Here is a 24835-nt window from a genome sequence, read left to right on the forward strand (position 1 = left end):
GGTTGTTGCCCTCCTACGGCCTCCTCCACTTCTCCTGATGTACTGGCCTGTCTCCTGGTAGCGCCTCCATGCTCTGGACACTACACTGACAGACACAGCAAACCTTCTTGCCACAGCTCGCATTGATGTGCCATCCTGGATGAGCTGCACTACCTGAGCCACTTGTGTGGGTTATAGACTCCGTCTCATGCTACCACTAGGGTGAAAGCACCGCCAGCATTCAAAAGTCACCAAAACATCAGCCAGGAAGCATAGGAACTGAGAAGTGGTCTGTGGTCACCACCTACAGAACCACTCCTATATTGGGGTGTCTTGCTAATTGCCTATAATTTCCACCTGTTGTCTATTCCATTTGCACAGCAGCATGTGACATTTATTGTCAATCAGTGTTGCTTCCTAAGTGGACAGTTTGATTTCACTGAAGTGTGATTGACTTGGAGTTACATTGTGTTGTTTAAGTGTTCCCTTTATTTTTTTGAGCAGTGTATATAGCTAATTCGCAGTAATCCCAAAGAGAAGGCACGTGATGATTTGCGTTTGAAGAAAGGCGCTCACCATGGTACTGAACACGATGCACGTCCTCCACTTCAACGCACACGGTTGACATGGTTTCATAAATACTATAGTACACCTCCGTGTCCGCTTCCAGTAGGAGCGCTTTGCTTTAAATTTTTATTCGACTCTGTGGAAATTATCCCCCTAGGTGGCTATAGTTCTTGCCAGGAGCATCAGTATCAAACCTGCAAATGCAAGGAATTTAGACAAAGAGGGGGCGGTGAGTGTAGAGAAGAGCGACAGCAAAGGAGAGAGAGCGGGGAATGGAGATAAAGTTATTGCGGCGACGTGTCTAAAAGCTCTGCTTATTAAAAAAAATTAAGCTTCTCAACTCGTGCCTTGACAAAAGGATTCTATAGGAACAAATAAAGAAGATGGATATCATTATGGAGAATATCCCTGAAATTGAATGTGTTGACCAGGGCGAGGGGCTTCACTCAGACAGTGCCTATGGGTCATCTGCGGTGGACACGGATACAGAGGACTGCCTGACTCCCCTCGAGATCACTTTACCCTATAACGAGGACCTAATGCACAAGGTGATTAGGCTATTTTTTCACAACTTCACTTAACTTAGGCTAACTTAAAATCACCAAAGCGGCTGAACTCACATAAGACGTGCTAAATTGGCCAATTCTACTGGGGTAGCCTATCTCTATATACAGAATCTACCTTTTAAATTGTACTCTTTTATAAATATATATTTTAATATTTAAGTGTGTCTCTGTAATAGTATAAAAGTAAACTTTTCTGTCTGCGTGAACAATGCCTTCATTATGTGACATGGGAGGTCCTACAAGCCTCAGCATTCTACTTGAGTGGATATTTCAGTTGTATGTGTAATGTAGAGGTAATAATATCAAAGTTGGACTATGTAGGTAAGCAATTTGGAATGGTTGCGCATTGCAGGGACATCTCAGTGTGGGTTGACTGCTTGTGGAGAACCCATTCCCTTTGCCAGCTTCCATGACTTCATTCATCTCTCTCACCTGAATCAGCACCTGTCAGGTTTCAGGGGGCCCTGGACAGCCAGGCTGACAGCTGGACCGACAGCTTTTTTTGTCCAATGGGACAAAAAAAGATAGAACTTTGTCCTCCAGGTTACATCATGAAAATGTAACCTGACTATCACTTTCTATAGTGGAATGTATGGTTGAACTGCTCCCCCTTTGTTTTTGTGAGCCACAGCAACACACATACACCAGCAAGTGCCTACTCATAGGATGTATACTTTGTCATTATTGACTGCATTTTTATTTGTACTTCATGTGAGGACACTTGGAAATTGAAGGGATATGTATCATGGTTGGGGTCAATTCCATTTAAGTTCCAGTCAATTCAGGAAGTACGCATAAATACAAATTCCAATTCTCTTCAATGCTTTTCAATGAGAAAAATGTGGTATTAGAATTGGAATTTTGGTTACTTTCTGAATTGACTGGAATTAAAATGAAATTGACCCCAACCCTGATATGTATGCTTCCTGTACATTCTCTGTTTCTTCCTATGTGTAATCGCATAGCCTTGATAGAACATCTTCCTGTTAAAGACCAAGGCTTATTTTTAGGACATTAGCACTGATGTCAAAGTTAAGTTATTCTAGAGAATTTGCATCTTTAATGACTTTTTTTTACCTCGGAAATATGTGGGTGTGTGGAGGAAGTAGATGGGCGGAAATGTCATGAAAGAAAGATGAGACTTGGGGCATGTTATTCCTTTACAGTTGGAGACCAAATTCCAAATTTTTAGGGCAAGTATTTAAATTCATAGAAAGTATATATTATTTATCCATAGGCATCGAGTGTTATGCTAATAATTTGATCATTCTATAACAACTCCATTCCCCAAAGCAGCTTGATAAATCCAGCCCTAACGCCAACTGACTGAGAACACTCCTACAGTGTATGAACAGATAGTGCTTATGTTGAATGTTTCCATTTACCCTCTGTGTTACTTTCACAAACAATGCAGCGTAATGACTCAGTGGGGGTATGAGGACATCCCCAGAGGTAGATTCTCATTAACTGAAGGAAAACAACAACCTTTTGCTATATTAGAAAGAGAGAGATGTGCAGGGAGATGGGTGTTTCCTCTAGGTTGACAGAATCACATTATAGTTTGATTTTGACTTAGTTACAGTGCCTTGCGAAAGTATTCGGCCCCCTTGAACTTTGCGACCTTTTGCCACATTTCAGGCTTCAAACATAAAGATATAAAACTGTATTTTTTTGTGAAGAATCAACAACAAGTGGGACACAATCATGAAGTGGAACAACATTTATTGGATATTTCAAACTTTTTTAACAAATCAAAAACTGAAAAATTGGGCGTGCAAAATTATTCAGCCCCTTTACTTTCAGTGTAGCAAACTCTCTCCAGAAGTTCAGTGAGGATCTCTGAATGATCCAATGTTGACCTAAATGACTAATGATGATAAATACAATCCACCTGTGTGTAATCAAGTCTCCGTATAAATGCACCTGCACTGTGATAGTCTCAGAGGTCCGTTAAAAGCGCAGAGAGCATCATGAAGAACAAGGAACACACCAGACAGGTCCGAGATACTGTTGTGAAGAAGTTTAAAGCCGGATTTGGATACAAAAAGATTTCCCAAGCTTTAAACATCCCAAGGAGCACTGTGCAAGCGATAATATTGAAATAGAAGGAGTATCAGACCACTGCAAATCTACCAAGACCTGGCCGTCCCTCTAAACTTTCAGCTCATACAAGGAGAAGACTGATCAGAGATGCAGCCAAGAGGCCCATGATCACTCTGGATGAACTGCAGAGATTTACAGCTGAGGTGGGAGACTCTGTCCATAGGACAACAATCAGTCGTATATTGCACAAATCTGGCCTTTATGGAAGAGTGGAAAGAAGAAAGCCATTTCTTAAAGATATCCATAAAAAGTGTTGTTTAAAGTTTGCCACAAGCCACCTGGGAGACACACCAAACATGTGGAAGAAGGTGCTCTGGTCAGATGAAACCAAAATTGAACTTTTTGGCAACAATGCAAAACGTTATGTTTGGTGTAAAAGCAACACAGCTGAACACACCATCCCCACTGTCAAACATGGTGGTGGCAGCATCATGGTTTGGGCCTGCTTTTCTTCAGCAGGGACAGGGAAGATGGTTAAAATTGATGGGAAGATGGATGGAGCCAAATACAGGACCATTCTGGAAGAAAACCTGATGGAGTCTGCAAAAGACCTGAGACTGGGACGGAGATTTGTCTTCCAACATGACAATGATCCAAAACATAAAGCAAAATCTACAATGGAATGGATCAAAAATAAACATATCCAGGTGTTAGAATGGCCAAGTCAAAGTCCAGACCTGAATCCAATCGAGAATCTGTGGAAAGAACTGAAAACTGCTGTTCACAAATGCTCTCCATCCAACCTCACTGAGCTCGAGCTGTTTTGCAAGGAGGAATGGGAAAAAAATTCAGTCTCTCGATGTGCAAAACTGATAGAGACATACCCCAAGCGACTTACAGCTGTAATCGCAGCAAAAGGTGGCACTACAAAGTATTAACTTAAGGGGGCTGAATAATTTTGCACGCCCAATTTTTCAGTTTTTGATTTGTTAAAAAAGTTTGAAATATCCAATAAATGTCGTTCCACTTCATGATTGTGTCCCACTTGTTGTTGATTCTTCACAAAAAAAATACAGTTTTATATCTTTAAGTTTGAAGCCTGAAATGTGGCAAAAGGTCGCAAAGTTCAAGGGGGCTGAATACTTTCGCAAGGCACTGTAATTGTGAGACATCTGTGGGGGTTATTAGTCTGGGTACCAGTCTGTTTAGATATCATTCCACTCCTTGCCACTCCTGTTAGTTAATTAAAGGTTAAATAAAAAATAAATTTTGCCACAGAGACTGGCCTGTCAGCAATCTCAAGGTTCAATATGCAGCTGGAATTACGGCTGAGTTGCTCATTGGTTGTTGAAAATAACGGAGTACACGGACAGGTACCCGGGTTAGGGGGTCATGCCTGATTAACTAAAACAACTCAGGGGGGAGTTGGTACTCTCTTACTACGAGAGCTTGTGTGTTGCTATGATAAAATAATCTCTCCCCTGCCCCCTGTGGTAGACTACACCCCCACTTCCTCTCCATTTTCCCCAAACTGTCCCCACCCCCTGTTGCCCCCCCCACACACACAGACATTAAAGTTGGATGAGGATGACAAGAAATAGTAATGTAGTTATAGGTTGACAGTGGCTTCTGGTTGCTCAGGCCTTCACACAGGGTACACCCACTGTGTGTGTTTCTGCTCCATGCGTCATCAGACGAAGCCGCAAGTCTGCGTCAGACTGTTGTTGGTGTTGTGACCATGTATTCATGAATGCTATCCTGTCCTAAGCATCCACCCCCACAATTAACCTTTAATAAAATATAAATAAAACAGGCAAATACAAAGAAATGTTATGGCACGTTATTCCAAAGCTTTCTATAAGTGAATGTTAAAGTCGCTTCAAAAGGTCAGTGTCTATTGGTTGATTTGAGATTTTAAATTGATCTGAGATTTTCAATCCCAGATTTGAAAAGGTCAACACTAATGTCAGCACTTATATCTAGTCCAGGCCCCAGACAGTATTCTGTAGGAAGAGAAAGAGTTAATCTGGGTGAAGACTAGAAATAATGTATTTTAGCTAAATCTACCATATCTGGTGAGACAGTAATGAAGTAATGAACATTTTCTTTCTGAGGCCTAAAAAATGAAAAAGTTGAGAAAGGGATGTGAGTGATTAGAGTGTTGGGGAGCTGAGTGGGCTGTGAGGCTCTATGAGCCAGCAGATAAGAGGCAGTGGAAAGAACTGAAAACTGCTGTTCACAAATGCTCTCCATCCAACCTCACTGAGCTCGAGCTGTTTTGCAAGGAGGAATGGGAAAAAATTTCAGTCTCTCGATGTGCAAAACTGATAGAGACATACCCCAAGCGACTTACAGCTGTAATCGCAGCAAAAGGTGGCACTACAAAGTATTAACTTAAGGGGGCTGAATAATTTTGCACGCCCAATTTTTCAGTTTTTGATTTGTTAAAAAAGTTTGAAATATCCAATAAATGTCGTTCCACTTCATGATTGTGTCCCACTTGTTGTTGATTCTTCACAAAAAAAATACAGTTTTATATATTTAAGTTTGAAGCCTGAAATGTGGCAAAAGGTCGCAAAGTTCAAGGGGGCTGAATACTTTCGCAAGGCACTGTAATTGTGAGACATCTGTGGGGGTTATTAGTCTGGGTACCAGTCTGTTTAGATATCATTCCACTCCTTGCCACTCCTGTTAGTTAATTAAAGGTTAAATAAAAAATAAATTTTGCCACAGAGACTGGCCTGTCAGCAATCTCAAGGTTCAATATGCAGCTGGAATTACGGCTGAGTTGCTCATTGGTTGTTGAAAATAACGGAGTACACGGACAGGTACCCGGGTTAGGGGGTCATGCCTGATTAACTAAAACAACTCAGGGGGGAGTTGGTACTCTCTTACTACGAGAGCTTGTGTGTTGCTATGATAAAATAATCTCTCCCCTGCCCCCTGTGGTAGACTACACCCCCACTTCCTCTCCATTTTCCCCAAACTGTCCCCACCCCCTGTTGCCCCCCCCACACACAGACATTAAAGTTGGATGAGGATGACAAGAAATAGTAATGTAGTTATAGGTTGACAGTGGCTTCTGGTTGCTCAGGCCTTCACACAGGGTACACCCACTGTGTGTGTTTCTGCTCCATGCGTCATCAGACGAAGCCGCAAGTCTGCGTCAGACTGTTGTTGGTGTTGTGACCATGTATTCATGAATGCTATCCTGTCCTAAGCATCCACCCCCACAATTAACCTTTAATAAAATATAAATAAAACAGGCAAATACAAAGAAATGTTATGGCACGTTATTCCAAAGCTTTCTATAAGTGAATGTTAAAGTCGCTTCAAAAGGTCAGTGTCTATTGGTTGATTTGAGATTTTAAATTGATCTGAGATTTTCAATCCCAGATTTGAAAAGGTCAACACTAATGTCAGCACTTATATCTAGTCCAGGCCCCAGACAGTATTCTGTAGGAAGAGAAAGAGTTAATCTGGGTGAAGACTAGAAATAATGTATTTTAGCTAAATCTACCATATCTGGTGAGACAGTAATGAAGTAATGAACATTTTCTTTCTGAGGCCTAAAAAATGAAAAAGTTGAGAAAGGGATGTGAGTGATTAGAGTGTTGGGGAGCTGAGTGGGCTGTGAGGCTCTATGAGCCAGCAGATAAGAGGCAGTGGGGCCGCCTGCTGGGAGGTGATAAATGTCAATAAAAGAGGCGAAGAGCGTCTGCTGACTGCTGCCACGGAGCCCCAGGCTAGCCACACAACCCCAGCCACCAACCTGATAACCATGGCAACAGGGCCTTATTGATGCCCACGTGCAATGCTCCCCTCTCAAATCAACAGCAGATCCCCGTTGGGATGACGCATGACCCACAGCAATAGGAAATCATTCCTATTGTATAAGAGGACCCTTGACTAAGTGTTGACACTCTCTCTCTCTCTCTCTCTCTCTCTCTCTCTCTCTCAATTAAATTAAATTAAATTACATTTATTGGCATGACGTAACAATGTACATATTGCCAAAGCTTATTTTGGATATTTACAATATAAAAATAAAAATGAGAATCAAAATTGTCAACGGTACAACAGTAACAACAATAACCAAGTCTCAAAATAACTATACATTCAACAATAACAGTAAGCATACAGTAGAGTACATGTGCAGGTTGATTGGTCTGTCAGACACTGTCCCTCAACTTATGGCAGGCAGCAATGCAGTGCGTTGCCAACCCACAGCTCTCTGCGTCCTCCCCCAACAGGACGGGTAGCCTACTCTCATCAGAGAGGTCTTTGAAACCTTGAATAAGGGTTTCAAATTTGGGGAAATTACACTCTCTAATTGTTTTATATTTTTTGACATTTTGTCAGGAAATGCAGCTCCATCTCAGGTTCTGCTGTTGTGCAGTGGTTGCACAGTCTTTCCTCTACAGGGAGCCAGGTTTTCCTGTGTCTACCCTTCTCAATGGCAAGGCTGTGCTCACTGAGCCTGTACTTTGTCAAGGTTTTTCTAAGGTTTTGATCAGTAACCATGGTCAAATATTTAGTCACAGTGTACTGTCGATTTAGGGCCAGATAGCACTGCATTTTGCTTTGTGTTTGTGCTTGTGTTTCCCAATAAGCAATATAGTTTTGTTTTGACTGTGTTGTAATTTGGTTTATCCTGATTGATTGGATGTTCTGGTCCTGAGACTTCAGTGTGTTAGTAGAACCGGTTTGTGAACTCAGCCCCAGGACCAGCTGGATGAGGGGACTCTTTTCTTTGCTCAGCTCTTGGCATTGCAGGGCTTGGTAATGATATGAGAGGGGGTCACTGTATTTTAGATGTTTCCAAAACTTAATTGCTCTTTTTTGAGTTTTTATTATTAGTGAATATTGGCCTAATTCTGCCATGCATGCATTGTTGGTAGTTTTCCTCTGGACATGTAGTAGAATCTTACAGAACTCTGCCTGCAGGGTTTCAATGGGGTGTTTGTCCCATTTGATGAAATCTTGTTTTGCAAGTGGACCCCACACCTCGCTGCCATAAAGTGCAATTGGTTCAATGATATATTCAATTAGTTTTAGCCAAATTTGAATAGGTATTTCAATTTGAATTAGCTTTTTAATGGCGTAGAATTCCCTACGTGCTTTCTCTCTCAGTTCATTCACTGCCTCATTAAGGTGTCCAGTTGAGCTTGTTTTTAAACCTAAGTAATTGTAGTGTGTGCAGTACTCTATATATTTTGTACCAATTGAGAACTTTGGTTTTATTTCCCTGAGATCTGGATCTTCTCTGGAAAATCATTATTTTAGTCTTTTTGGGGTTTACTACCAGGGCCCAGGTCTGGCAGTACTGCTAGCAGGTCCAGGCGCTGCTGTAGGCCATGTGCTCTGGGGGACAGCAAGCATAGGTCATCTGCGAAGAGTAGGCATTTAACTTCTGAATTGTGGAGACTAACACAAGAGGCTGAGGATTTTTCTAGAATAGTGGCCAATTCGTTGATCTAAATATTGAAGAGTGCAGGGCTCAGATTGCAACTCTGACGAAGGCCCCGCCCCTGGTTCAAGAATTCTGTTATTTTCTTGCCAATTTTAATGCTGCACGTATTGCCAGTATACATTGATTTAATTATGTCATACGTTTTACCCCCTACACCACATTCAATAACTTTGTAGAACTGTATGCCAAATAGAATCAAATGCTTTTTGGAAGTCGATAAAGCAAGCGTATATTTTTGTTTTATTTTGGTGGACATGTTAATCTATCAGGGTGTGTCGGGTGTAAATATGATCAGTTGTGCGATGTTTTGGTATAAATCCAATTTGGCTTCTCTCTGTCTCTGTCTCTGTCTCTGTCTCTGTGTGTGTGTGCAGAGGTGCCTGGAGAAGTGGGTATACTCTAATTTTGCCAAACATTTCCTAAACGGCCCGGCCGGCAAAGGAAAGGCACACATTGTGAAAAATTCCATGAGAAACAGTGACATACACTCTGACTGACATAAAATGATCAATCCCATATTGGTCTTTCACAGTCAGGTACCCAATCTGTACTGTGCAAGTAGGCTAATAGTAGGCCTACCATTGAAAGATAAATGAGGATGTCAACCGAGTAAGACATTTAGATTTGTTTGTGTAGATACCCTTTAATTCAAGTGTGCAGGCACCTAGCACTGTTGTTTGGTTAGTGGTGTTTCTGTAGCACATATAGCACAAGATGGAGATTGCAAAACAAATGGCAATAATTGATGCAAATAATCATGATATCATTCTGATATCTCTTTATATTACGAGGCACGTCTTATCCTTGCTTCAAAGTAGCCTATATAGCCAAAATCCCACCATAGAAATCTGGAGGTAAATGTTTTCTAAAGTCTTCCTCTTATGCATACATATTGGTTTTCTTTCTGCTTTCTTTCATTGTCTAGCAGCCAAAGGTATTATCCTAGTCATATTATCAACCCATGATAGTTGTTACATCTTTAGATCTCCCCTCTTTCTAAATATAGGCCTACCGCCGTGTGCACATTGCTGCACCTAAAATTTGAAGAAATAATAGTTTATCAACATTTTAAGCGAAACATTCTGATCTGTTGCATCAGACTTATTTATTGATACAGCATATACCTCCACTACACTACTTTGATATGCATCATGGGGATTAAGAAGGGAGTGTACACAAGGCCCACTGAAAAATAAGTGGGTATACACCGTATACCTGCGTATACTCTCCACTACACCACTGTGTGTGTGTGTGTGTGTGTGTGTGTGTGTGTGTGTGTGTGTGTGTGTGTGTGTGTGTGTGTGTGTGTGTGTGTGTGTGTGTGTGTGTGTGTGTGTGTGTGTGTGTGTGTGTGTGTGTGTGTGTGTGTGTGTGTGTGTGTGTGTAGCCTGCTGATTTGTGTTTGTCTGTGCTGTGTGTCATTGTGCAAGAGGTTTTTCAGTTGAGTGGGCAAGGAGAGATCTCTTAATGCTCCCTTTGGGGCACAGAGAGCATCGTCTTGAATCCAAGTAGCCATGGCTGACATGATGCTCAGGCTGCAGCTGCCTTATGTCCCTGGTACATTCAGACTCATCCACTGCCATTTCCCTCCTCCCACCGGGTATTTACCCAACTGACCTTCATAGCATCACATTATATTACACACATTATATGGCATCAGGCAAGGGCATGTTCCGCACTGTAAGCAACAGATGCACATATACAGTAGGGTACGCTACACCCACTCATTGTACAGGCCTATAGATGAGCAGTGTGCTGTGCTGTTCTGTACTGTACACTCTTAGAAAAAAAGGTGCTATCTATAAAGTAAAATTGTTTTTCGGCTGTCCCCATAGGAGAACCATTTGAAGAACCCTTTTTGGTTCCAGGTAGAACCCTTTTGGGGTCCATGTAGGACCCTTTCCATGGATGGTTCTACATAGAACCCAAAATGGTTCTTCGTGGAACCAAAAAGGGTTCTCCCTGGAACCAAAAGGGTTATGCTATGGGGGCAGCCGAAGAACCCTTTTTTTATAAGAGTGCACTATGCTGTTCTGTGTAGTGCTGTGCTGTTCTGTGTAGTGCTGTGCTGTGTAGTGCTGTGGTGTGTAATGCTGTGTAGTGCTGTGCTGTGTAGTGGAGTGATGTGGCTAACCTGCTCTCTGTTCTTCCTGCTATCCACAGACCATCATGGTGGGAGACAGCGGTGTGGGGAAGACCTCTCTGCTGGTCCAGTATGACCAAGGCAAGTTCATACCCGGCTCCTTCTCTGCCACTGTGGGCATCGGCTTCACGGTGAGTCTCTGCGTTATTGTCTGCCATGAGACATAGGGGACAAGTGACCATGAAGGACCAGATCACTTTGTTACTGGGATTGATGGGACAACAAGTGTCTTCCCTTCCAGGGTCCCTAAATGCTGTTGTCTGAGGTGCCAATCATCTTCCTCTTTCTGCAATCATAATGATCTTTAGCACACAGTTTGGTGTTGCTAGATAGCGGGTGTATGATTACAGTTAATGTTGCACCAGTTGGTCTGTTCCCTGATGGATAGCTGTGTTTCACAGATGTATCACTCACTGTTGTGAATGTGAACTAGAGTGATTGATTGTCTGCATAGACAGTCTACATTATCACTGTGGTGATGTATGGTGGGCTTCCATTCACAGAGAAAATGAATGAAAGAAAGAAAGAAAGAAAGAAAGAAAGAAAGAAAGAAAGAAAGAAAGAAAGAACGGGACTGTAAAATATATAAAGCTCAGGGTGATGCTATTTTCAGAAATAGGCCTGACTGTTTTGTGATGTGACAGACAGTGATGACGAAGGCTTTGTTTGTCTGAAGGCATATAAGCCACACAAAAGCAATGCAGAAAACGGACACACAAAGCTGCTTACCTTGGAGATACGAAAAATGCTTTGTCATACAGTAAAAGGTTGTGACGAAAATGCAGTGTGTATAAAAAGGTTTGGTGGCACTTGCAGAAACCTTTGTTGTACTAGGTGGATAGAAGATTAACCAAGGTTCTCCAGTCTTTCTGTCTGACTGTTTGTCTGTCTGTCTGAGCTCACAACTGCCTGTAATGTGAATTGATGGAGCTAGAGAGAGATACACCCACAGACATCTCTTTTTCTCGTCTCTCTCTTTTGAACACTGGGGGGAGACAAACTCTTAGTCCAAGATTTAGCTGGTATCCATCCACATGATCATACATGGCTTGGCAATTAGGAGAACATTTTTGACATTATGTCATGTCAATTAAGTGAAAGAAAATGAGATTCTCATATGAACACTGTCTGTTTATAGTGTATTTCCTCAAGGCTACATATATCCTATGAAAATTAGACATTGGTGAGGAAAGACCACCTACCTGACATGTTGTGGATTAAATTGTAGGAATTTGTAGGGAATTCTGAAATCACTGGAATAGCATTAATTTAGGATTGAAACTGAAAAGTGTATTTTTCATTGGCAACACGTTGACAGCCGTTTAAATTGTTTTTATTTTATTTTATTTCGTTCGCTGAACTCCTCCTCTTTCATGATCAACGAGTTCAGTACCACCTGTGACTAATAACTCGTGCCATCACTGCCTGTTGCGGCCGTGGCTCGGTTGAAGACCTATTTGTTTTCATTTATGAAAATGACAAAACACTGCCTCATTTCATAGGCCTAAATAGCATTATCTTCATTGGACAAATGACAATAGCAACGTCGTTTCATCTGCCAACGCGTAAAAAATGATGCGGATCGGTTCTAACGTTCTGCATAACTGAGAAATGTTTCCGCATATTGATCATTTTTTCTCCGCGAATGTAGCCACGTTCTCAAGAGAATCCCCCTTTAAGTTTTGACCACGACTCTATGATTGGCATTAGTTGATTCAGCGTCAAGAAATTGTTCTTAGAAAGCGCTGGGTGGTTTTGGACAACGCTAAGTGACTGCCGATGGACTCATTGCTCGTGTTAACTGGTTTTGAGTCACTGGCATCTCGGCAGGAACATCGCGCGGCGCGCTGACAGATCTCGGTGATACTGTGGTGATAGTCATTGCGATGTCCACAAAGAAGGCATCGTTGAAGGATAAAGAGACTAAAAACGGAACATCAAAATATGTGTTGGAGAGATGCGCCTCGGTTTGCGAGTATTTTGATATTGCCTTCAAGGTCTGTATTAGGCTATTCTTATTATTGGGATATATATTATTAGGCTATGTTTATTATGTCCTTATAACAGTATTATGCTTATGATCATGTTATGGCGCTGCCTGCTGGTATTAATATTGACTGTAGCCTAATTGAGAAGCTTCACTGGTGGTACAGGTGTCCATCTCAAATGAAGGAAAATCTATTAAAATACAGTAGCCTGCCTACTCTGCACACCAGTACACTCTTATAAAAAAGGGTTGCAAAGAATACCCCATTTGGTTCCAGGTGAAAACCTTTTTTTGTTCCAGGTAGAACCATTTTGGGTTCCATGTAGAACCCTCTGTGGAAAAGGTTCTAAACTCAGCAAAAAAAAAAAACGTCCTCTCACTGTCAACTGCATTTATTTTCAGCAAACTTAACATGTGTAAATATTTGTATGAACATAACAAGATTCAACAACTGAGACATAAACTGAACAAGTTACACAGACCTGTGACTAACATAAATTTAATTAGGTGTCCCTGAACAAAGTGGGGGTCAAAAGTAACAGTCAGTATCTGGTGTGGCCACCAGCTGCATTAAGTACTGCAGTGCATGTCCTCCTCATGGACTGAGCCAGATTTGCCAGTTGTTACTGTGAGATGTTACCCCACTCTTCCACCAAAGCACCTGGAAGTTCCCGGACATTTCTGGGGGGAATTGCCCTAGCCCTCACCCTCCGATCCAACAGGTTCCAGATGTGCTCAATGGGATTGAGATCCGGGCTCTTCGCTGGCCATGGCAGAACACTGACATTCCTGTCTTGCAGGAAATCACGCACAGAACAAGCAGTATGGCTGGTGGTATTGTCATGCTGGGGGGTCATGGCAGGATGAGCCTGCAGGAGGGGTACCACATGAGGGAGGAGGATGTCTTCCCTGAAACACACAGCATTGAGATTGCCTGCAATGAAAACAAGCTCAGTCTGAAGATGCTGTGACACACCGCCCCAGACCATGATGGACCCTCCACCTTCAAATCGATCCTGCTCCAGAGTACAGGCCTCGGTGTAACGCTCATTCCTTCGACGTTAAACGTGAATCCGACCATCACCCCTGGTGAGACAAAACCGCAACTCGTCAGTGAAGAGCATTTTTTGCCAGTCCTGTCTGGTCCAGCGATGGTGGGTTTGTGCCCATGGGAGACGTTGTTGCCAGTGATATCTGGTGAGGACCTGCTTTACAACAGGCCTACAAGCCCTCAGTCCAGCCTCTCTAAGTCTATTGGGGACAGTCTGTGCACTGATGGAGGGATTGTGCGTTACTGGTGTAACTCGGGCAGTTGTTGTTGCCATCCTGTACTTGTCCAGCAGGTGTGATGTTCGGATGTACCGATCCTGTGCAGGTGTTGTTACATGTGGTCTGCCACTGCGAGGACAATCAGCTGTCCAACCTGTCTCCCTGTAGTGCTGTCTTAGGCGTCTCACAGTACGGACATTGCAATTTATTGCCCTGGCCTCATCTGCAGTCCTCATGCCTCCTTGTAGCATGCCTAAGGCACATTCACGCAGATGAGCAGGGACCCTGAGCATCTTTCTTTTGGTGTTTTTCAGAGTCAGTAGGAAGGCCTCTTTAGTGTCCTACGTTTTCATAACTGTGACCTTAATTGCTCGCCGTCTGTAAGCTGTTAGTGTCTTAACGACCGTTCCACAGGTGCATGTTCATTAATTGTTTATGGTTCATTGGACAAGCATGGGAAACAGTGTTTAAACCCTTTACAACGAAGATCTGTGAAGTTATTTGGATTTTTACTAATTATTTTTGAAAGACAGGGTCCTGAAAAAGGGACATTTATTTTTTTGCTGAGTGTACATGGAACCCAAAACGGGTCTACTTGGAACCAACAGGGTTTTACCTGGAACCAACATGGGTTCATCATAGGGTTCTCCAATCGGGACAGCCAAAGAACCCTTTTAGGTTCTAGATAGCACCTTTTTTTCTAAGAGGATGGCCCTTGCTTTTGTGAAGTTTCCCCTTAATGCAGCACAATATACCACATGGAATAAGAACAGCTGTTATCATTGTGGCAAGCTTCTATTCTGTTTACATTACTCTTAATTACCACACCACTATCAATTATGTGCCTTACCAAACACCAGTGCACACCAATTTCACCCCTCCCTTATGGATAATATCAGTGGTGGAAAAAGTACTCAACAGTCATACTTGAGTAAAAGTAAAAATACCTTAATAGAAAATGACTCAAGTAGAATTGAAAGTCACCCAGTAAAATACTTCTTAAGTAAAAGTCTAAAAGTATTTGGTTTTAAATATACTTAAGTACATTTGAGCAATTCCATTTACTTTTGATTCTTAAGTATCAAAAGTATAAACCAGAGGACACAATTAAATGTTGTTATTTTTTATTGATGGATAGCCAGGGGCAAACCAACACTCAGACATCATTTACAAATGAAGCATTTGTGTTTAGTGAGTCCTACAGATCAGAGGCAGTAGGGATGACCAGGGATGTTCTCTTGATAAGTGTGTGAATTGGACCATTTACTTGTCAAAATGTAACAAGTACTTTTGGGTGTCGGAAAATGTATGGAGTAGAAAGTACATTATTATCTTTAGGAATGTAGTGAAGTAAAAATGGGCAAAAGTATAAATAGTAAAGTACAGATGCCCCCAAAAACTACTTAAGTAGTACTTTACACCACTGGATAATGTATCCAATGTGACACAGGTTAATTTGATATGAATCACTCTATTCAGTCCTCCCATTCTTAGTGATATCTAAATATTGGCTCAAGGAAGAATGTAGCACTTGGTAATACAGGTTAACTGCATACCACGTTTCTCTACAAATGTAGGGGGAAAAGTCCATGTTATTGTATTTAAAATGTAATTACAGTAAAGGTGCATATTGTTACATTGTACTTTTAATCATGAGCGTTTGGGGATTGATCAGAATCAGGAGTGGTTAATGGACTAGACCAAGCAGAAGTACAACAGGTCATTCACATAGTTAAGTAGTTTCACATCAGTCCCATGATGGTTTGTGCAAATATGATCTCTCATACATATCCACTCAGCTGTTTTACTGCAGAACACTACTCATGTTGAAATATGAATGATCAAATTAATAAGGGTAAGACCCACACACATCAACCACATCATTTAGTCTACAACCTTATAAAGATGAAATCGACGGATGGATAAAATATCCAAACTAAATCAGGCGCCCAATAAATAACCAGGAAGTTCAGATGATGCTAAAACAACAAGAACATTTTGCAATAGGATCATGAGTCAGTGCTTTGACACTTAACAACACTAGTTGTGAAAGTGAAATTCTAGTTTTATAATTTTCACTTCTCATGGATGCACAGCATGATGAAATAATCAACAGATGACTTTCAGAAAGTAATTTGCATATGAACCAGTTGAACTCTACGATTCATCTCTTAACACCAAACATTGTTCAGTGAAAGCTTGTTTGGTAATAACTCCATTCTTCTGGTCATGTGAGGGTTGGTGTCAGTGTGTTGGGCCCAGGTATGACCCCTAACCCCTCTCTCTGACGCCTCTCTAGGTGATGCTACTGGGAGACTCTGCGGTGGGGAAGACATGTGTGCTGGTGCGCTTTAAAGACGGGGCCTTTTTGGGAGGCAACTTCATAGCCACCGTGGGAATAGACTTTAGGGTGAGAGCGATGTCAGTAGACTTAGAGTGGGGTCAACTTAGGGTTGGAAGGTTCTTTGTGTCTATACATTCATAATGTATACATTATGTCTGCTGTTTCTATCTGTTCTTTCTCATTTCTAAATGGTCTATTTACAAGATAAACGCTAGAATGTTGTTGAAGAATCCATACATAAAATATTTTCCCATCCTATTTCAGTTAAATCTGTAAATCCAATAACAACTTTAAAGTGTTGTCTTGCAGTGATGATGGCTCAAAATGTACAAACCCTTTCACAAATCAGTCAAGTCCATAGAGTACTTCTGCTACTGTGCTGCATATGGCTCCAGAATGATTGTTTCCAGCCTGGAGGAAATGTACGTTACGTTACCCCCACAAACGATGCTCTGCCCTGGCTGGGGTCAAATAAACAAGCAGCTCTCATGTAGAGGACAGATTGGTTGGGGACAGATTTCCATAGCTACCAACCAGCTGCTGGAGAGACAGAGAGAAAAATATGGAAAAAGAGAGAGAATATGGACAGAAAGAAAGACTCTTGCACCAGTGGATTTGGTCCCGCTCCCCCTCTAAAGAAAACACTATCTAATGGCTGGTAAAAAGGCGGTTTTGGAGGAAATGATGTTGCATTAAGGCAGAGTACTGTATTACCACTCTGTGTTGATGGTGTAGACATTAGGACTGCCTGGGATGGGAGTACAACATGGATAGGGATGTGTGGAGCATTTATGTAGACAAATGGAGATTATTTTCTCCATGCTTGTGCAACAGGTAATAACTATTAATGAGATTCATAAATAAGTGCATTATAACAATGAGTTGTGTGTAGTGACCACCACGGCTACTTGCATTGCATCTGTATGGAACAGAAGATTATAAGGCAAGATGATTTTGAGACTGATACAGGATCAGTCAATATGTTCCTTGCTGAGCCTCCAGCTATACCAGTCAATACCCTGTGTGGATGGGAAGATTGCTGTGACTAGCTCTAACGTGGCAGGGCTATTTTGGCCCTGCTTCCTTGTAGCAGTTGCTCAGCATGCGGGCTTGTCAACGCGAAGCCGTGTGTGGCCAATCTGCGTAATAATTGGAGGGAAAAATGGAAACCCATGGCAACTAATGCAGGGGTTGGACCATGTCTGTTCTGCCAAGGTGGAAGTCTCAATGGGTGGTGACTCCCATTAAGAGGGGCCATTTTAGAAGATTGGACTCACTTCAGAGAGAGTGTGTGTCTGTCACAGTGTGCTCACAGGAAAGGCAGGGGCTGACTGTACCCAGGGACTGATAGTGGAGTAATGAGGTTAGCTTAGAGGAAGTGATATGTACCAGTTGAATAGTTCACTTCCTTCATTTCAACATTGTTGCTTGTGTCATGTTTTCACTTAGTGACCTTCCTCCTGTTTTCCCCTGAAATACAAACAGGAAGTTTAAAAGGCCAGGTTGAGGTTGACTGGTTCAGTTACCTGCATAATAATGACACCTACACAGCAGACTGACCTTACAACAAGCTGTTATTGGTTGACCTCTACAATGTGTGCCATTGGATTTGTTCGTGAGTGTGTGTGGGTGGGTGTATGTAAGTATGTATTTGGGACTTAGATTTGAAGGGTCACATCATTTCACATGACTTGGGCATCTTATTCCTCCTCAATCTTCCATATTCCTTCTATATTTCCTTGAAGAGCATCTTTCACAAGATATGTTTTTCACTAATCCATATCTGTAGCTAATATTCTTTTTTTCACTCATGACTATTTTAGAATCCTGCCCAAACAGGAAATCACATGGCGTCCCTGACAGCCACAGGAAATTAGCGGGGGAGTGGGTTGTTATTTTGCCAGTCTTCGTTCTCACTATTGTGCAATTAAGTCTAATTCCAGGACCTCTGTAGTGTGGGTGTAGCAATTGGCTTTCTTTGCCGGCCTCTGAAGCTCCTCTTAGTTTTCATGTTGTCTGTATGAGTCTATATAGCAGTGGCGATTTTAGCATGGAAATCTTGGTGGGCCCCCCCCCCCCAAAAAAGTGGGATGCATGCCATCAAAGCCACAACACTAAACAATACACGAATTGCACTATAACAGTGACAAACGGTGCCCACAAACTGTTAGGGCCTACGTAAAGCTGCTTCAACACCTTACCACCGCTAAACCTGGCTTTCAGCTGAGCCTTGTCTGGCAGCGAAACAGTTCATTCAGCCTCATTTACTGCCTTTTAGAAAACATAGCTGATATGGCAGACTTGTTTTCTGTTGTCGAGGGCATTGTACCTTTTGATTGTGCCATTCCTGTGTTGGTGGACTTTCTTATTAAAACACGCTTCTCAGACATCCCTGCTCTCCTGCGCCTGACTCCTACACCTACCACCTAGACGCACGTTGTCACAGAACCGTAGGATTAAAAAAAGGGGACATATAAACAGACAATGAAAGCTTTTACAATATTCAATGATTACAGTTCTCCAAAACAGGTTATAGGCTATATGTGCTCCACCAAGTTAGAACAGTAGGTGAAATTAAGAGGTGAAGTAGACCAAATTATGAGGGTGAGGCACATTGAACGCCGTTTGGGTGAAAGCTGTACAAAACAGTAGTCAAACAAGCACTGAGCCAAATAAAGCACTGAGCTAGGCTGAAACGACCAACATTTTATGGCTGCCTGTTTATTTGCAGCTTTATTTACTCAATGATATATATTTTTTTTACATTGTTTGCAAACTGATATGTGACACATATTAATGCCAAAATAACATGTAAAACAGGCAAGCCCACCCAAAAACAAATATATATATTTATTTATTTTATTTTTTGAAAAAAGGTTGGGGCTCACAGGCCCACCTGCCCTGAATGACGGGTCGCCACTGCTATACAGCATGCTGTGCCATTTCCGGTCTGTTTGTTTGTTCTTTAGAATATTCTTGCTTTCTGAAGCTTCTTAATATTTAAATACCTGTGATTGTTTTGTATGAGTCTCTCTATTATGCAAAAAGACCCCCATAGACAGTCCTGTGGTTAACTGTTTTCTCTCCTCAGAATAAAGTTGTGACGGTGGACAACGCGAAGGTCAAACTCCAGGTGAGAGAGCAGGGACCTCTACACCCAACATTGATGCCACTATTCCTGTGATCCTATCCCTACCAGTCTAATTCATTAAACCACAGTCAGTATCATAATATTACACAGTGGGCAGTGGTGTATGTGGTCAACACGCAAGTGTCCCTATGTAACCACAGCGTATCTATTGCAAATATCCTGTTCTATTGACAATTCTGGCTAAGAGGTGCCAAACATTTAAATGCCTTTGGTGGGTTTTGTCTGAGCAGCACACCACACTGCATCCCATTGCTGGCTTGCCTCTGAAGCTAAGCAGGGTAAAGCAGGGTTGGTCCTGGTTGGTACCTGGATGGGAGACCAGATGCTGCTGGAAGTGGTGTTGGAGGGCCAGTAGGAGGCACTCTTTCCTATGGTCTAAAATAATATATCCAATTGCCCCAGGGTAGTGATTGGGGACATTGCCCTGTGTAGGGTGCCGTCTTTCGGATGGGATGTTGAACAGGTGTCCTGACTCTGTGGTCACTAAAGATCACATGCCACTTATCGTAAGATTAGGGATATTAACCTCGGTATCCTGGTTAAATTCTCAATCTGTCTGTCATACCATCATGGCTACCTAATCATCCCCAGCTTCCAATTGGCTCATTCATCCCCCTCCTCTTCCCTGTAACTATTCCCCAGGTCATTTCTGTAAATGAGAATGTGTTCTCAATCAACTTACCTGGTAAAAAATAAATAAGCCACGTGACTATTCTAATGTATTACACTGTAAAATATATTGATCATTAATGTCACGCATTTCCCATTATGACGTGCATGCCATTGCATGCTCATTGGTTGCTGCTGATTGGGATATTGTCCCGTTTTCCAGGTTTATTACATTGTTATAATTCATTTTTCACCTCTTTCTCCCAGATCTGGGATACTGCAGGACAGGAGAGATTCCGCAGTGTCACGCACGCCTACTACAGAGACGCACAAGGTAATCTCTGCTATATTGAAACACTTCCTGGTTGTGTGTGTGGTAGAATACTAAGAACACAAGGCTCTGTGAGACTCTCTGCCTTTCTCTTCTCAGCCCTCCTCCTGCTCTATGACATCACCAGCAAGTCATCCTTTGACAACATCAGGGTGAGAAACATATCATGTCACTCTTCACTCCTCCTTATCTCCTCACGTCTTCTCATAAGCCCCCTTTTAGAGGAAGAACCCGGAATTCATTTTACATGCCAAGTAATATATGGCCTCCACATTACATTACTGAAGTGACCTCCACAATGACATTTCATGATATTTCCAAGAAGCCATTTTTAAAGTTTTTGAAGGTTTGGGGATAAGGGGAAGTGCAGCGCAGAATGGAGAATAGTAACCAAAGCAGCAGAGCAGAGAAATTGATTCTGTTTTTGTAGAGAGGGTCTCCTTTAGCACTGGCATTTTTACTGACTAATCTCCTTTTTAATCTCCCCCCCCCCCCCCCCCCCCCCCCATATAGGCCTGGCTGACTGAAATTCATGAGTATGCTCAGAAGGATGTGGTCATCATGTTGCTTGGCAACAAGGTGTGAGCTATACATCCTTTTGGTTTTGTAGAGTGTATCAAGAGATGTCGTCATACCAAAAGTAACAATAAGAACACAACACACACAGAAACATATTTGTCTCTGCTATTGACTTTGTAGCCTAATTACACACACCCACACACACAGTGTCTCAGCCTCAGAGTTTATATTGAAGCTGAATTTTTTTATTTTTTTATTTTACCTTTATTTAACCAGGTAGGCAAGTTGAGAACAAGTTGTCATTTACAATTGCAACCTGGCCAAGGTAAAGCAAAGCAGGTTGACACGTGAATACATGTGTTGTGATGATTTCAAATAGAACTGGTGGCATCTCCAGTTCAGCAGCACCCATAGATTATGTGCCCCCTCTGGCGGTGCTACTACAGAGACACTGGGTCATTGCTGTCATGTTCCACCAGACATAATTTATTCCCAGAGCTGGGGAGAGCAGCAGGACAGGGCACATTTCTCTCTCTGAGCAATGTTTGGCCTGTGGTCAGACACTCAGAGGCAGCCTGGAGAATGCCCTGGGAACTGCTGTGGCTTGTGTGGGCTGATGTAGTGGTGCCTCTGGATCTAATGGACTAGTTGTGTCCATGACTCTCCTCTGCTCTGTCCAAACAGACGGACATGGCCGGAGAGAGAGTCATCAAGCGTGAGGAGGGAGAGAAGCTGGCCAAGGTAAGAGACAAGGAACACTTAAGGCAAGGCACACTCTCCTACCGCAAAACACCAAGTAGCACTGTGAAATGAAAACAAGCTTGAAATGTTGATTTATATACTGTACTTGTGAACTGATGTTCCCTCAAGTGTTGGAGAGCTGTATCACTCTGAGTGTTTGGTAGTGAGTTCATTCATATGATGAATGTGGTGTACTTGAGTAGTGCCATTAAAAGTCCTGGATGCTTTTCAGGAATATGGAGTCCCTTTCATGGAGACCAGTGCCAAGACTGGAGTCAACGTAGAGCTGGCCTTCTTGGCTGTAGCAAAGTAAGTCACGACTCATGTTATTTCTAAATGAAAGTTGCACTGTATGTGAAAGGGCAAAGACATATTGCCCAATTATGTTCCTCATCTCTCCTTCTCTTTTCCCTTATGTTTTCAATTTCTCTGCTCTGCACTGCTCCATCCCACACACTCTCTCTCGTTCTCGCTCTCGTTCTCTCTCTCGTTCTCTCTCTCGCTCTCGCTCTGCCAGGGAGTTGAAGCACAGAGCTGCCCAGCAGCCCAACGAGCCCAAGTTCCAGATCCATGAATACATTGCGTCTGAGAAGCAGAAGTCTGGCTGCTGTGGTGGCTACATGTAGCTGAACCTCTCACCAACTGTTACACCCCACCAGGCCACAGTGAGAGAGGAGTGAGAGAGATACAAACATCTACGGAGGGAGATAAAGAGAGAGAGACATAGAGCAGTAGAGAGACAGTCCCCCTAAAATAGCATCATCCGATAGCGAGTAGTCAAAAAGAGCAGAGCAACCACATTGTGAAAAAGAGAGCACCTGGTCTGCTCACCACCTACTTGGAAAGCCTATGGCAACTAGACAACCCTCATTCTACCCCGATCAGGAGAAAAACCATGTCAGTGTTTTCAGTTGGATAGAAATCCTTTAACGATGTATTTAAAAAGTGAATTTATCTTTGAAACATGCTCAGATCATTTAGTTAATGTGTATCACATGCTGCAGCCTGTCAGCCTTACTCATTATTGCCATAAGGAAGGATTGGAAATCCAAATGGAATTTCTTGCCCCAATATTGCCATATTTACAAAGAAATTAAGAAATGATCTGATCACTTTATGTAAAGATGTTAGCTGGAATAAAATACAGATTTTTTGGGGCTCATGGCTTCATATGTTTCACCACATTCTATTCAGGACTAAATGCCATTATACATGTTGTACGAGGAGTACCCTCTACTACTGCGGTGTCATACACAGCCTGTCCCAGATGCGGCCTCTTCCGGTTAAAATATGTCTGACAGTCATTTTGTAATTATACTCCAAATTAAAAGTATTTTCTGAAATGTTGTGGTCAAATGTTAATTGAGGTGGTGGTCAGAAGTTCCAGCATGAGTTTTGATTTGCTTTTAAATGTGCCATCCACCACGTGCCATCCACCAATGAGAGAGCTCCCTCAGACACTGTAATGGATGTTATTGTTGTGTCTCTACTGTACATGGGTTGTTCATGGGTTGCATTGTGTAAAATGTTCCTTTGTATTTGGTTCATTATGAATGTTTGCTTATTGAATTTGCTTGATGTCACAATTATTGTCACTCTCTATGGAGGTGTCACAGTGATCACAAAGTGCCATGGAAAAGTGCTTTGTTATCGTACAGTATATAAAAACTATTTTTTGTAATGAAGATGGTGTTTTTTTTATTGCAGTGTGTGTTTGTATATCTGTTCTTTGAGTCTCTGGTGAGGAGGAAATAGGTCTGGGTTTCCCAACTGGCGGCCACTGGTGGTTTTATTTTATTCTGAGCAACAAAAATAATACATACAGTACCAGTCAAATGTTTGGACACAACTACTCAAGGGGTTTTCTATATTTTTACTATTTTCTACATTGTAGAATAATAGTGAAGACATCAAAACTTGAAATAACACATGGAATCATGTAGAAACCAAAATGTTCTTAAACAAATTGAAATATATTTTATTCAAAGTAGCCACCGTTTGCCTTGATGACAGCTTTACACACTCTTGGCATTCTCTCAACCAGCTTCACCTGGAAGGCTTCTCCAAAAGTGTTGAAGGAGTTCCCACATATGCTGAGCACTTATTGGCTGCTTTTTCTTCACTCTGATTCCAACGCACACCAAACCATCTCAATTGGGTTGAGGTTGGGAGATTGTGGAGGCCAGGTCATCTGATGCAGCACTCCATCATTCTCCTTCCTGGTCAAATAGCCCTTGCACAGCCCCTGTGTTGGGTCATTGTTCTGTTGAAAAATCTATGATTTTCCCACTAAGCGCAAACCAGATGGGATGGCGTATTGCTGCAGAACGCTGCGGTAGCCATGTTGGTTAAGTGTGCCTTGAATTCAAAGTAAATCACTGACAGTGTCACCAGCAAAGCACCCCCACATCATCACACCTCCATGCTTCACGGTGGGAACCACACATGTGGAGATCATCTGTTCACCTAATCTGCGTTTCACAAAGATACAGCGGTTGGAAACAAAAATCTCAAAGGACAGATTTCCACCAGTCTAATGTCCATTGCTTGTGTTTCTTGGCCCAAGCAAGTCTCTTATTATTGGTGTCCTTAGTAGTGGTTTCTTTGCTGCAATTCGACCATGAAGGCCTGATTCACATAGTCTCCTCTGAACCGTTTATGTTGAGATGTGTCTGTTACTTGAACCCTGTGAAGCATTTATTTGGGCTGCAATTTCTGAGGCTGGTAAATCTAATGAACTTATACTCTGCAGCAGAGGTAACTCTGAGTCTTCCTTTCGTGTGGCGGTCCTCATGAGAGCCAGTTTCCTTACAGCGCTTGATGGGTTTAGCGACTGCACTTGAAGAAACTTTAAAAGTTATTGGAATTTTTCGCATTGACTGAGCTTCATGTCTTAAAATAATGATGCACTGTCATTTCTCCATGCTTATTTGAGTTGTTTTGCCATAATATAACCTTGGTCTTTTACCAAATAGGGCTATCTTCTGTATACTAATCCTACCTTGTCACAACACAACTGATTGGCTCAAACGCATTAAGAAGGAAAGGAATTCAACAAATTAACTTTTAACAAGGCACACCTGTTAATTGAAATGCATTCCAGGAGACTACCT

General features: G+C 42.1%; 1 protein-coding gene across 3 annotated transcripts; it reads left to right on the plus strand.

Annotated features, from left to right (window-relative positions):
* The first annotated feature begins 929 nt into the window (after positions 1 to 929).
* On the plus strand, positions 930 to 23403 carry LOC139424006 (ras-related protein Rab-37-like). 3 transcript variants are annotated; one of them, XM_071175681.1, is made up of 10 exons: positions 930 to 1094; positions 10792 to 10902; positions 16327 to 16437; positions 19463 to 19504; positions 20399 to 20465; positions 20562 to 20614; positions 20976 to 21041; positions 21666 to 21722; positions 21955 to 22031; positions 22240 to 23403. In XM_071175681.1, the coding sequence occupies exons 1-10, from the start codon at positions 930 to 932 to the stop codon at positions 22346 to 22348; spliced, it is 858 nt and encodes a 285-aa protein (XP_071031782.1). In that variant the 3' UTR covers positions 22349 to 23403. The 3 variants fall into 3 exon arrangements, with proteins under 3 accessions (XP_071031782.1, XP_071031786.1, XP_071031783.1); XM_071175685.1 differs by lacking the exons at positions 930 to 1094; positions 10792 to 10902 and adding an exon at positions 12136 to 12768; XM_071175682.1 differs by lacking the exons at positions 930 to 1094; positions 10792 to 10902 and adding an exon at positions 12387 to 12768 and having other exon boundaries at positions 20399 to 20614.
* Positions 23404 to 24835: the final 1432 nt, after the last annotated feature.

The sequence above is a fragment of the Oncorhynchus clarkii genome, chromosome 13 (genome assembly GCF_045791955.1).
Source record: "Oncorhynchus clarkii lewisi isolate Uvic-CL-2024 chromosome 13, UVic_Ocla_1.0, whole genome shotgun sequence".
NCBI lineage: Eukaryota > Metazoa > Chordata > Actinopteri > Salmoniformes > Salmonidae > Oncorhynchus > Oncorhynchus clarkii.